The 14,204-nt window shown below is 32.8% G+C and overlaps 1 protein-coding gene across 1 annotated transcript in view; it reads right to left on the reverse strand.

Moving 5' to 3' along the window:
• LOC106639240 (glutamate receptor ionotropic, kainate 2) overlaps window positions 1-14,204 on the reverse strand; it is a 1,100,929-nt gene that overhangs the window by 913,249 nt on the left and 173,476 nt on the right. Inside the window, exons 2-3 of the mRNA XM_089592472.1 lie at window positions 4,106-4,287; window positions 3,872-4,029 (exon numbers count right to left, since the gene is read on the reverse strand). Of these exons, the coding sequence (XP_089448598.1) occupies window positions 3,872-4,029; window positions 4,106-4,287 (340 nt within the window). The remainder of the gene's footprint in view (window positions 1-3,871; window positions 4,030-4,105; window positions 4,288-14,204) is intronic.

The following is a 14,204-nucleotide window of genomic DNA, read 5'->3' on the forward strand; positions in this document are numbered from 1 at the left end:
CATGCTACTAAGTCAGCCAAAAAACAGCTAGCTGAGAATCAGAGATACAATCAAACCATGGAAGCTATTGCCCTCTGGGAAGGTCTTTATCTCAGACCTCATAAAACTAGATTATAAGTCTATTTAAAGCCTTACGTTGGAAAAGGTTTAAAGAAAAAAACAAAAACAAAAAAAAAATCAAAAAAAGTTTTAAGCAGTAAAATCACCTGATCGAGCTCTGACCAACATAGATTTGATAAAATATTCTAAAATCTTAAAAATCCCCCTTTTTCGTGAAGTATTCATGAAAAACAACTAACCTGCTGATGGCCCACAGTTTTCTTAAACAGCTACAGTGAATCTTGATGATAAGAATGGACTTGGAACTCACTGGGTGGCTTATCGAAAACGTGGTAATAATGTTGTATGTTTTGATAGTTTTGGAGATCTTTAGCCAACTATGAACTTAATGCTATATCTAAAAGTAAATAAGGTAAAATATAATCATAAGCGTTATCAAAAATTTAACTCTTACAACTGCGGTCATTTGTGCTTAGAGTTTCATTCAAAACAAATGTAACTTTTTTACATCAAGAGAAACCTCTTAGTTATACTTTGACAACGATGGAAGAAACATAAACACTAAGCCTTTCTGGTACTTCTTCTGTTTTAAAAGCACAGTATTTTCCACCTATTAAATTATCGCCAAAACACAGCTACGTTTTTGGCTCAGTAGAACTTTTTTCATGTAACTCAATTCCAAATATTGATGAAAATTGTAATAAATTTTACGTTGACGATTAAGTTATTGTATAACCAACCAGCAGAAATGAGATTGAAGATATTGAGTCATTTTTCATTGAAGTATTATAACCTCACAACATAACTATTGATATTACGCCGAACAATAATGCGCTTCGAAGTGTAATCAAGTGCAGCCATACCATTGACTTTAGACCTAAGGATTCTATAGGTCGTCTATTAGCTTTCACTCAGCGAGTTCTTAACAATAACACCACTCATATTTCAGACTCACCTGTGGCTATTCTAAAGATGAACCCATTAAGAGTTGAATGTAACATTACGAGAGGAGCTTACATAAATAGCAACAAAGTGCACACGATTCATAAATTTTTTTCAGCTGTACCACCAGGATACAAAATTATTGAAGTTCCTTTACGAATAATTTATTCACTCATTATTGGACGTATTATTGATCATATTTACCTACGTATAGTAGATCAGGACGGTAATTTAGTTAATTTTCGTATTTTATTGAAAAAAAGAGTGATACCACTTGACTGTACCATTTTTTATAAATAATTAAGCCTAAATTTAGCTACATAATTTGAAGCTCGAAAGAAAAATGATAACAGACTTATAAAACACAACCTTATTTTTGATTTCTTTCAACAGTGTGTCAAGAAAATTAGTGTTAATGTAAGAGTCAAAGGCAGAATCTAGAAATTTACGGTCTTACGTATTGTTTATTCTAACAGCTACAAATTATAAATCGTGTAACACAGCCGTATTGTATCAACATAACCTGATTAATAAGATAGAAAACTTTCGTTGTACCTGGAGTACCCTAAACAGCATACTATTAACCTCTGCCTCGTTTAACTCAATGATTCGGGTGGTTAATAATTAATATACTACTAATTAATGTTTTAAGTAGTAGAAAGCTAAAAAAAATTACTTAATACTAACAAACTTCTAAGTATCTTGTACATCTCTTTTTCAGCTATTGTACGAATTCACAGAATAATAATTTGCTGTGAGAATTGCTTAATCATGACAAAATTGCAATTTAAAATGTTTGGATCTTATTAATGCATAAAAAAATATTAGAATCAAAGCTAATTGCATACATATTACACTTAAGACTTTTTATGCTTATGTTTACTAAGTGTTATATCAGAATATTATATTGGAAAAAGTAATTTATTTAATGTGCTTAGCTAAAAGAAAAAATTGGTGTGAAATATACGATAAAGCTGTTTAACGATAGAAAAAATAAGGAAAAAGACATTATAGATACAACCTGAAACTCTATTTTTAAGAAAACTTATTTAGTTTGATAAAGTCATAAGCTAGTTAACAAATTAACCTCTGCACACATTCAAGTATTCAAAACATTTTAATGTAAGTAACTTTAGATACAAATTTAGTAAGACTATTAAAGGTTCTGACAGCTACGTTATAAAGACTTCGTTGCTGTCCAATACTTTCTAATATAAACAATCTTTAATGTAATTTAGTTTTTCGAAATCAGCATTTAAAAAAAAGTATTTTTCTAAGATGTTACGATATCTTTCTTCAAATACGTTTCAATAAAATAAAAAGGTTAATCAAGTTCGAAATGTGGAGTTAATATTTTTTAAGAAATTACAGAAGCCTTTGTACAATGGCAATGGAAAGTACAGTTCCTTATCAATTTGTAGCCTTGACAAGTTCTAAAATTAAAGTATAAGAACGGTTTATTTCGATTTTTAGCACTTACAATTTGTACGACACTGTACTTTTAAACTGTCTTGTACTTGGACTTAAAAAAAACTAAAATAAGTATCATTGACATTTGACAAGGATATATTAAGAGTAGTATGGAAATTGCATGAAACGCCAAGAGCAAGGTGTGTTTATGTTGAGGTTACTAGATTACGCTTTTTTTATTAATTACTTTTTAACATTTTTTTAAGATAGTCAGTGCATATAAAAGGTAATCAGAGTAATTTATGTCACAAATTTGACATTTGCTTCAAAAATTCTTTTAATATTGCTTACTTTTTCCAAGTTTTCAAGTTACTGATTCAATAATCGTTTGGATCCATGTATACCCATATTTTTATCGACAAGTTGCTGAAGCTGTTAAAGGGTAATCAAATTAGATTAAGATGATTATTTGAATAATTTTTTCAATCATATTTTTCTTTATTTAAGTGCCATTTGCCAAACTAGATAACCTGCTAAATCCCCCCCCCCTACGGCAAACGGTTTTTTCAAGGATTTCTTTAATTTTAGTGATAGATCAGAAATCAAAAGACAACGATTGGATGTTGCTTATTGATTTTACAGTTTTCTGCGCCCTTCATCAAAAAAAAGTTGATCACTTACAGCATACAAATACAAAATTTTTTGAGAACAATTGTAGTATTGAAGTGATTCTTCTACAGGCGTTTTATGCGTGATGGTGAATCAACGATTTAAGATTGATGGTCTTGCAACAAAGTGTAATGGGAGTGAATTTTGCTTGTTGAGTCCCCTTCACCCACCTCCTCTGTCGTACTTCCGGTTCTTTCGGCACCATACAACACCACAATACCACACCATTAACACCGTTTTATATTGCCTTTTTATCCGTCGGTGTAAACAGTCTACATATAGCTTATGATCGAAGTAGTTCTTGCCTATAACATGCTTTGTGTATAAAATAAAACTTTTGGTCCATAGTAAGTGAGGTTTTTGCGTTGAAAAGTGAGAGTCTTGATGAGGTTCCAATGATGAGACGAAGTATTGACAAGTATATAAAAAACAAATTTTTACTTAAGAAAAATTAAGTAGTGTTTTATTGTTGATGTAAGCCCTAAATAGTTTGAAAGTTATCAAAAAACGAGCAAGTTGAAGTTCCAAGGGAGTTATTCTTTCCAATAAACTTAAATATATTATATACAAAGCACATTTCTTCTTTCTTTTCATACATGATTTTTTAGGACGTACGATTTCAGACAACAATCATTAGTGAAAAATTATTGTTTTTTAGAATTATTATTGTACAATGCCTAATATATTATCTACGATTACTGTTTTTAGTCTAAGATGATACTTATAACTATATCACTATTTTATTTCAAAAACGAAGAAACTTTCAATTGAAAATATGTCTTTGACTTACCTAAAATCAGTTTGAATGTTAATTCGTCGATATGTAACAGGAAAGCTTAAAGAATTCCATTTCATTAATGGCATACTCAAACGAATCAAACTATCTGTACTGTCATACACAAGGGTAAAACTTTTCCAGTTCATTTCTTGAATCAATGTATAAAATATCTTTAAAAAATTGTTAGTTATTACATTTAAGTATATCTGTAACAAAAAGTGTAAAAGAACAATCAGATCTTTTTACCATAAACATAGAGTCACTCAGTGGATATAAATTTATGAATCTTCCTCTTTCTGGATAAGGATCCCATTGTGCAATAATAAATGGTATTTCCACTGCATCACTCATACTTTTGATAAACATATTATTTACTTTGTTTGAATGTCCCAGAATTGTTGCAACTCCTTTTTGAAATAAGCTACAGGCTGTTAACAAAAATTATTGTCATGACAAAACAATACTTTTTTAGTATCCTAATAGCAAATTGGCATTGTTGTCTTTGTATAAATTATCTAGATCTTAGTTTGGGTTAGTCAATAAGTTCTCAGAATAAGCAGTCGTACAACTTTAGTTATAAAACAGCTGTAATATATGTTTTAGTTCACGACTTCTTATTTAATAGAATAATTAAAAGCATGTCATATTTCCTTGTGTCTTTTTGAAATTTAGTGTATGTTGCATAATCTAGAATTTTAAAAGGCAATCTAACTTTTTCTAACTTTTGTGTCTCAACTACGAAATGTTTATAAGCAATATACTAATAAAATGTGGAATAAAAATACAGATGGGTTCTAGTTCTAAGAACAATAGTAGTATAATATAAATGTTAACATATCTTAAAGGTAATCGATGCAACATTTATACAGTCATTATGAGTAGTTTTTTTCTATTAAACAAAATTTAAAGTAATCCAGTAAAAATAGTAAGACTTATAGTTTAACAGTTTTGAATGTAAAAGTGACGTATTTTATCCTTCCAGGAAAAAAAGCGTAAGGATCATCAATGTAACATGAAAAAAAAATATTACAAAAGAAAAGAGTTGCTCTATGTTATGTAATTACTTGGTTGAATCGTGACGTTAGATAATATCTGTGGTGTAGTTAATCAAAGTAAAAGTCAAGTTTAATAACGTAACACTAAAAGTAAGTTTATAACAGTTTATTTAACAGTCGTACGAGATACAAGCTTGCCAGAAATCTTTCTTATCTCATAATAAGACAGGCTCTGGTTTGTTCGCTCGCTTAGAGCACGCAATCGCTTAGCACTCATGCACATACGTACAATACACTGATGAATCTGGTACACGCACCGCTATGTTGCTCGCTCAACTGTTATCTCGTATACTATAACTCCTCTCTCTTTAGTTTGTATTTAGTTGGTGGTTTCTTAAGCTCACTTTTTTCTGAATTTTCACTTTTACTATTTGTATCATTGTCAACTTCTGCACTCGCGTCTCCCTTTTTGAAATAAAATTAATACTTGTCTTGATAATTAAGTTAACATGACGCTTAGTTACAAAGCCGTCTTTTAATTTAATTGTGTACATAACCAGAGGTAACTATTTTACTATCGTCACTTTAGTGTTATGATTCGAATTTTTAGTTGGATCTTTTGCGTACCCTGTTTTATCCCTATAAAAATGATGTGTGCCATTTCTTCGTTTGAATCTCGTTTGATCAAATTAACGCTTTTCAACGAACTTATGAGTATTGAGCTTGAAGAATTCTGAGCGGCTTTTGATAGTACTATCAAATATAACGTTGGATGGTTTTTAATTGGTTTGATGTCCTATGTTTCTACAATCGAGTAAAAATCTGCAGTAGCAATGAACACATACCTATTACCACATACATATAAGCTTAATAAAGTTTAATACGTGCTAAAAAAACTTTTTACTGTTTAACATTTTGTGGTATAGATGGTTCTTAGTGCTTTTAATTTTAATTGACTTAGTAGTAATCTTTTTTTTTGTTACGTAGCCTAATATTTCTATTTAGTCTTAAAAAAAGTCACAACTGTTCATATTAACGATTAAATCTGCTTTTTCGAGGCATGTATACATTTTTATTAGTATTTTTTTGTATTCTTTATTAGTACTACCCCTGCAAGTTAAATGCCACTAGCCACTTTTAACCCGCAAAAAATTGGTTTTCCTATTGGGTGTAACGGTTTTTAGCCAAAACAAGTTGAATTTGCTTTTCATGAGTGGGACGTTTATGAAGGAATTTTTTTTGTTTTCTGACATAGCTGTGACGCATGTATCAATATAAACTTTCAGTCTTGTTTGAACATCATGCATAATAACTTTTGCATATCAAGACTCTGCAATAACTTTTTACTCGCAATTTTTGCAATTTCAATAATTAAACGAAAGTTACTACTGGACGAAATAATATCATCTTAATTCTCGGTTTCATTTATGCTTCTATAAAGCTTTTATTTGTGCATGTATTTTTTATAGTTTTGCTTTGCTTTCAAGCCTATTTTGTTTAAGTGAGTTATCTTTGTCATGTTTAATTACGCATACCTTTTTAAAATTTCCCTTTTCAACACAATGATTGCGAACCTTATCTCTAAAATTATACTTATGTAGTTTAAGCTTGCTTATAATGCCGCAAAAAAAACAAAAGTGATTATCTCTTTCTAGATTGACGGATTTATTGCTTGCTTCAAAGTAACCTGTTTTCCTCTTTGTTTGAAAGCTGCTGCCTAATTCTTGCTGCTAATTTGCTCTATCCAGGTACTATAGTGATGTATTAACTTCCTTTTATCTTGCATTCACTGCATTGTATACAGCTGCCTCTGTAGTCGTTGCAATGTTTAATACTTAAATGTAACTAAGATCTGTTTTGCCAAAAAGTGCTATATTTGTTTACGTGATCTGCTATTCCACAAACTAGTTAACCTTTTCGTCAGTCATTTAAACTATTGCTCAAACTGTAGTAAAATGAAAGTAATTCAAGCCAAGCAACAAAGTCACTAACAGATTTGCCTAGATTATACTTAGCTTGCCAGAAACTGTATCTCTCCATTGTTAAATGTTTTTGCCGACAAAGCTGATCATTCACGATTTTTACAATTTCATCAAATTTCTTGTCTTTAGGCTTGGTTCGTGCACATACGACTCTTACAAGCTTATAAATATTTACACAATTTTCTATTAGTAAAATCGCTGTTTTTTAAGTGTCTGTGTTGATACCATTTGCGATGAAGTGTAATTCTAGACGCTCGATGTATTCTTTCCAACTACCATTATTTCTACGAAATTCTAAATTAGCCATTCTTTAACGTGTGGTATTTGTAAATGATATATTTGCTCATCTGTACCTTTCGTTTCTTGTGCTTGATGATCTGTTTAGTTTGAATCAATGATGTTATGTGTGCTTACTTGCTGTTCATCGTATTTCTCTTCTTCCTCTTCTTTTTCTTCTTTTGTGTGGTTCAGAGATCTTTTTCTTTTTTTTTTCTTAAATCGCGAATCTTTTATAATGTAATTCGTCCTTCGTTAATTGACAATAGACTGTACATTGTTGATGTGTAAAGGGCTTCTTATATGCTGGTAATTTTTTTAAAGTTTTTAATTTTCATTGCTGTCATATTCGTGTACTTCAATATTTTCATACATTTTTAACCAGCACTTTTTTTTTACTAAACTATTTTCTTGCGATATCTAACTCTCGTTCCAAATCATCCTTGTCACCAGTTGTGTTGCTCGTTCAATTACGATCACATATGTAATAATATTGTTCAACGTCCTAATAATGATAGCTGTGCAATCAAATAGTATTAAACTAAAAAACTAAGGTCCAGATTTTTTATGCTTTCTCACTGTGAATCAGGCTAAGAGGTCAAGATAGCCACAGAGATAGCATATGATCCAAGATGTAGGCTACTCAAGCTAACAAGCTTGTTTTGCAACGATCGTAGCAAAAGTAAAAAGACGATGATGATTTTCTTGTAACTGGGTTATGTACCTTTCATCTGAATGTATACATAATTAAACCTCTTATAATGTAGGCATGAAATTAAGCATTATTCATATTTTATTTCGTAATGAGGTAACAATAATCCACCTTTTTTGCTAGCAATTAAATCAAACGTTGGAGCTATGATTTTATTAAATTTATTACTATTGTGCGTTTTAATAGGTCTATTTTTGTTGTAGTCCCTTCTAGGGGCACTTGAAGGATTCAAAAGCAAGTAATATTCCTCCAAATCATCTTTGGTCATGCGAGATCTATCAGGATGGTTTTTTTACCAGTAGCTCCATCAACCCATCACTCATTGAAAAGCTTAACTCACCCATCTGAATTTGATTATTTTCAAAGTTTATCGTTGAATTACTAAGCTTGCATGATCCACCTTTTTTTTGTACTCTATAAACCAAATCTAATAAATCTCTTTTATTTTCAACAACTATTTGTAAATACACATTGTCAAGAGGTTGAATGGTAACGTTCATTTCATTATCATCTTCATCGCTTTGACTAACAGCAGACTCAAACATCATTTTTTTTTGTCCTCGTTTTAGTGATAATTTTCCGAAGAGGATTAGTAATAGGTTTAAACGTCATATTGAGAACTTTTTCAACCTTATCTTTTCCAAATTTCAATAATTGATACCTCTTTTTGACGGCTTCTCTGGCCTTCACTAGCTGATTAGGAACATCTTTTTCTCCCTTGTACATGTTGATGCTTCAACGTATCAAAGTAGACTGAATGTAGTACACTATGTGCAACCTATATTTATAGAAAAATTATCAAAACCTTCGTGATGTCGACCACTGCTCATTTTTTTATCCTTATCGATGACAACGAAACCATATTTATCATCATTCCAACAGTTTGTGCAGAGATTTTTGAACTGGGTATACAACAAGTCAGAGCTCACATGATCGTCATACACATGTTTCAAATTCAGCTTATCTTGACGAAATAGAGCTAAAAGATTAACATTGCTCTCACAAGGTGTTTTGGTACTTGGGCGTATGACTAGCATAGATAGAAACAGTCTACATTTTTGTGTCTTCCTATACAGTAGAAAGCTCTTACATTATGCTGCTTTTCCCAAGCGATGTCGTCAAAAATCATGATATAGTTGGGTAGTGCATTATCTGGGGATACTACTGCTTCATGTTCATTGAATGCAAAAAATTGTATGTCATCTATGGGCTCCAGCAGCTCTTTCAAAAACTTATACTTTGGCTGATTAAGCAACTTTGAGTACAAGTAGACGTTTTCAAACCTTAATCTATTGGGGTCTACTATTAGTGCTCGTAGACTGTTTGTCTTACCTCAATTGGATGGACACCAGAATACGGCTCGAATATTGTCTGGGAGTAATTCACCACGTCGATTCGAACGCTTTTCCTGTTTCACAACAGCATCAAAGTTTGGAACTTGCAATTTTATAGTTTGCTTTTTGAACTGTATGTCTGCACAGTATGATGGCTAGAAAACGACTGATGTAATAATTGAATGCGCAATGCTTTTATACCTTATAAATACAATGCTTTTAGACAAAGGTGCTCAGTCGTGATTAAACTACTGAAGAGTGATGATCATTTATCGCGCAAGAGGACCTGGTCTTTTCAATAGGGTTATGAATACTTTACCTGTAGAATTACACATACCAGGCTACAAGTACTGCGGTCCTGCCACTAAACTTGTCAAAGACACAGCGTGCAAGGAACACGATATAGCCTATTCTCAGAATCGAGGAAACATCGAGACTAGAAATTCAGCAGATAGAGTATTAGCCGAAAAAGCTTGGCAAAGAGTCAAGGCCGGAGATTCGATTATTGGTGAAAAAGTAGCTGCTCTAGCTATTGTAAGTACTATGAAGCTTAAAAGTAAATTAGGTATGGGTGTGAAAAGTAATAGAAAGAAACCATGCACTGCTTTAAGTACAGTTATTAAGGTTGCATCACGGAAAATAAATAGCAAAGATGCACACAAGGTTATTACTTCAGCTTTAAAGAGGCCACGTTATGCAGTTACGAAAGCAAATGGTAAGAAAAGTGTAAAAATACCACGTATCTTACCTCTCCCTGCTCGAACTGGTGGTGCTCTATCTCTAATACTCTTATTTGGTAGTTTGAGTGCAACCGGTGCACTAGCTAATGGTGTAGTTGGAATATTAGAAAGTATAAGTGCAAGTCAGGCTGATAAACAGCAACTTCAAGAAAGCCAAAGACAAAATACAACTATGGAGGCCATTGCACTTGGGAAAGGTCTAAGATTTCAACCATATAAAACTGGATTAGGTGTGTACTTGAAGCCACATGCTGGAAAAGGTTTTTAAAAAAAAAGAAAAGCTTGAAGTAAAACTACCCGCTATAGCTCTGACGAATGTTGATTTATTAAAATATGCTAAAAAGCTAAAAATCCCAAATTTTCGAGGAGCATTTATGCGAAATGACTTACCTGTTGATGGACCTTGTTATCGCGAAACTGCTATAGTTAATCTTGATGATAAAGATGGTCCTGGAACACACTGGGTGGCGTATCAAAAACGCGGTAATGATGTTGTCTATTTTGACAGTTTTGGTGATCTACAATCACCCATAGATTTAATGCTATATTTGGGAGTTGGCAATATCAAGTATAACCACGTAAAATATCAAGATTATGATTCTCACAACTGTGGTCAATTTGCTTAAAATTTCTCTCAAAAAGTATGTAAGGTTATGTCATAGCGCAAAATCATTCATTTGCTTTTGAGAAGTCATGGAAGAAACATTGACACTAAGTTTGTCTGGAACTTCTTCTGTATTGAAAGCACAATGTTTTCCACTTATCAAATTATCATCGAAACATAGCGACGATTTTTGCTTAGTAGAACTCCTAACATTCAATTTGATTCCAAATATTGACGTTGCTAGTAAAAAATTTTACGTGGCTGATTAAGTAGTCGTTTTTCCAACTGGCAGCTACGAAATTCGAGATATCGAGTCATTTTTAGTTGACGCATTACAGCCTAACGATATAGCTATTGATATCAAACCCAACAATAATACACTCCGTAGCGGAATTACTTGTACTCATACAATTGATTTTAGACCAAAAGATTCTATAGCCCATCTCTTGAGTTTCACTGAACGTGTTCTTGAAGATAGCACTACCCACAGCTCAGATTTACCTGTGGCTATTCTCAAAGTTATCGCACTGAGAGTTGAGTGTAATATTACTACTGGGGCCTATATAAACGGAGAAAAAGTTCATACCGTTCACGAATTTTTTCCAGCTGTACCACCAGGTTATAAAATCATCAAAGTACCATCACAAATTATCTATACACCAATTATTGGACGCGTCATTGACTACATACAACTACGCTTTGTCGATCAGGACGGTAATTTAGTAAACTTTCGTGGAGAAGTCATAACCGTGAGGTTACATATAAAACCTTTATTATAATAGGGATCGTATACAAGAATAAAAGCTACATAAGTAGCTCAACATGTGATTCAGCAGTCAACTGACAATGAACAGTCAAGCTGTCAACACGTCAAAGACAACTGACACGTCAAAACATTTGGTTTCTGAAAAGTTTAGGATTAACAATAAAAGGCCGTGGTGAAAACTAACTTGCATATTCTTGTGTTGTTGCGTAAAACATGGAAGAAATTCTAAGCATTCTGTCTTCTGTCACCTTTGATGAATCTATAGCACACTATGAGATTCATGCTCATCAGCCATATGCCTCCGCAACTCATGGTAACAGTGATGAAATCCATATATCAATTCAACATCAGGATCTATGTGTACTACCATCTTGCAGCTCGTTATACATTTATGAAAAATTAGTTAAAGCAGATGGAAATACAGCAACTACGAATACTGAGCTAGTAAATAACGCCATCTCTCACCTATTTAAAGAAATTAGTTATGAGACAAATGCTATTGAGATAGATAAGTGTAAAAATATGGGTCTAACAGATATCATGAGGAATTGGTTAACACTCAGTCCAGATCAAGACGTATTGAGTCAGAATGGAGTTCGGAAGGAAACTCACGCTTTGAGTCTAATAAAGGACAGCTGCTTTAATGTCTTGATTCCCCTCAGTATGATTTTAGGTTTTGCTGAAGATTATCGTAAGATTGTGGTCAATGTGAAACATGAACTTATACTAACGAGATCGAGGAATGAGTTAAATTCAGTTGTTCAAGGTGCTATTCCTGCTGCAAATGCTAATAAACAACTGACTTGGGAAGAGTTGTAAATAGTAATACTGAAGCTCGAATGGCTTATGCCCCATGTAGTGATGTCAGATTCTCATAAAATTCGTCTGCTCCATTATTTGCAAAAAGACAAATTGATATCTATGAGCTTCCGTACTTGGGAGCTCTATAAATATCCACTCTTGCCCACCACATCTAAGCATATCTGGACAGTCAAGACGTCCAATCAATTGGGAAAGCCACGTTATGTTATACTGGCTTTTCAAACAAACCGAAAGAATTAGAGAGCTGCTAGTGCTAGCAAGTTCTATCACTGTAACATAAGAAATGCGAGACTCTATTTAAATTCACAATATTATCCCCATGGTGATCTCAATCTTGATATGACAAACAATCAGTATGCACTGTTGTATGACATGTATGCTTATTTTCAAAATTCATATTATGGTAAATCCCCCGCACCTTTGTTAAAAAGATATGATTTTCTGAACGTCGCGCCTTTGATTGTGATTGATTTCTCCAAGCAAAGTGACTCTTTAAAAATGCTTCAGTAGATGTGCGTTTAGTATTTGAATCTCACGCTAATTTTCCCGACAATACATCAGCCTACTGCCTAATTCTACACGATCTTATTGTTTAATACAGTCCAATGAGTGGAGACGTTAAGAAACTCATATAAAGCTATAAAAGCTCATGCATAGATCTGCTAACATCATTTGTCTTTCAACCATCATGGAGAAAGGTCAGCAGAGCAAAGAAGAAGATAATAAACGACGACAAGAGGAGTGGGCAAATTTGAGAAAAGACACGCAGAGAAATGGGCGGAAGAAAAATCAAAGGAGAAAAATTAGAAGTGTGAATTATTTTAAAAAAATTTATTTTTTAAAAGACATTTATTGACATGTCGCATAAGCCAACTGAAAGCAAATTCACTAACGACGTAAAATATCAAAAACTTTTAACCAAGGATAATGATGAAAAAAAATCTTGGTTGAAGAATTTAACAGAAAAGTTTTTAACTTATAAATCATCATTTCCTCAACGTGAAGGTTATAAGCGATTGTGATTAATGGATTACATATAGTGGTGGGGGTAAAGCTATGAAGGCTGATGCATAATTCTGCTATAATCATCATTCATTTATTAACCGTCATGGGGCAAGGTCAGAGTGCAGAGAAGAAAGAGTACGATAGAAAATACAAAGAGGGTGAAAAGTTCATTGACAGGTATGTAAAGTCGACTGAACAGAGGAAAAAAAAATCAGAAAAAAGCAATAAGAAATAAAGATTGGGGAGGAGGAAAGTTTTCAAAAATATGATAGTGAGAAGGTAATGAGCAATCAATGGATTACATAGTTGATATGCAAGTCTTTAAACAGCCTGTCGATGAATTAGTCATTAAGGAACTAGCTATACTTTCACTCCATTTATACGATGAACCTATAGTATTTCTCTCTAAAAAGCCGTTTCTATGGCAACGATTCTCAAACGAATACACAAGAGAAAACTTATGGCTGAAACGCTGTTTTCATGGTATACCATGAGGGTCGGGAAATTTTTCATACAATACTATAGGAAAAATTCTTCGAGAACACCTACACAATGCCAGAAAAGTGCATGTATTTGGCTCATTGAGAAAACAATAGTTGGAGCGATTTAAATTTAAGGTTCATGATATTACAGATTTGGGCTATCTTCCAATTGATAAAATAAAACTAGCCACTGTCTGCCCTCATCATAATGGGGAGTACAAAGCAAACTGTGCACATCATAACGTTAGACTGTACAAAAATTTTCTCCCACATTTTCCTAAGTCCATGAAATGGATGTAACCATTGCTTTTTAATCAATCTATTTATGACTAGATTTTTTTAATGGACGAACTAAAATATTTGGCTACGCTTCTTTTGGAGAGGTAAGATTTGATGGTTGTATCTCACAGATAAGAGCGTTTGGTTGGGGCTCTTATCAAGCGTGCTTCTAAATCATCTTGTGGGAGTAAACAGAATAAAAGGCACGTTTAAGTTGTTCTTAAGTCACTTTTAAGATAACTAAAACGTCATTTTTAAGTTATTTGCAAGTCATCTTTAAGGCAATGCCAGATGATTCTTCAGTCATCTTCAAGTTATCCTAAAGACATCGACACTTTATATCAATAA

Source organism: Copidosoma floridanum, unplaced genomic scaffold (assembly GCF_036245765.1).
Source record: "Copidosoma floridanum isolate Cflo_tuat_1 unplaced genomic scaffold, Cflo_Japanese_pri ptg000017l, whole genome shotgun sequence".
Taxonomy (NCBI): domain Eukaryota; kingdom Metazoa; phylum Arthropoda; class Insecta; order Hymenoptera; family Encyrtidae; genus Copidosoma; species Copidosoma floridanum.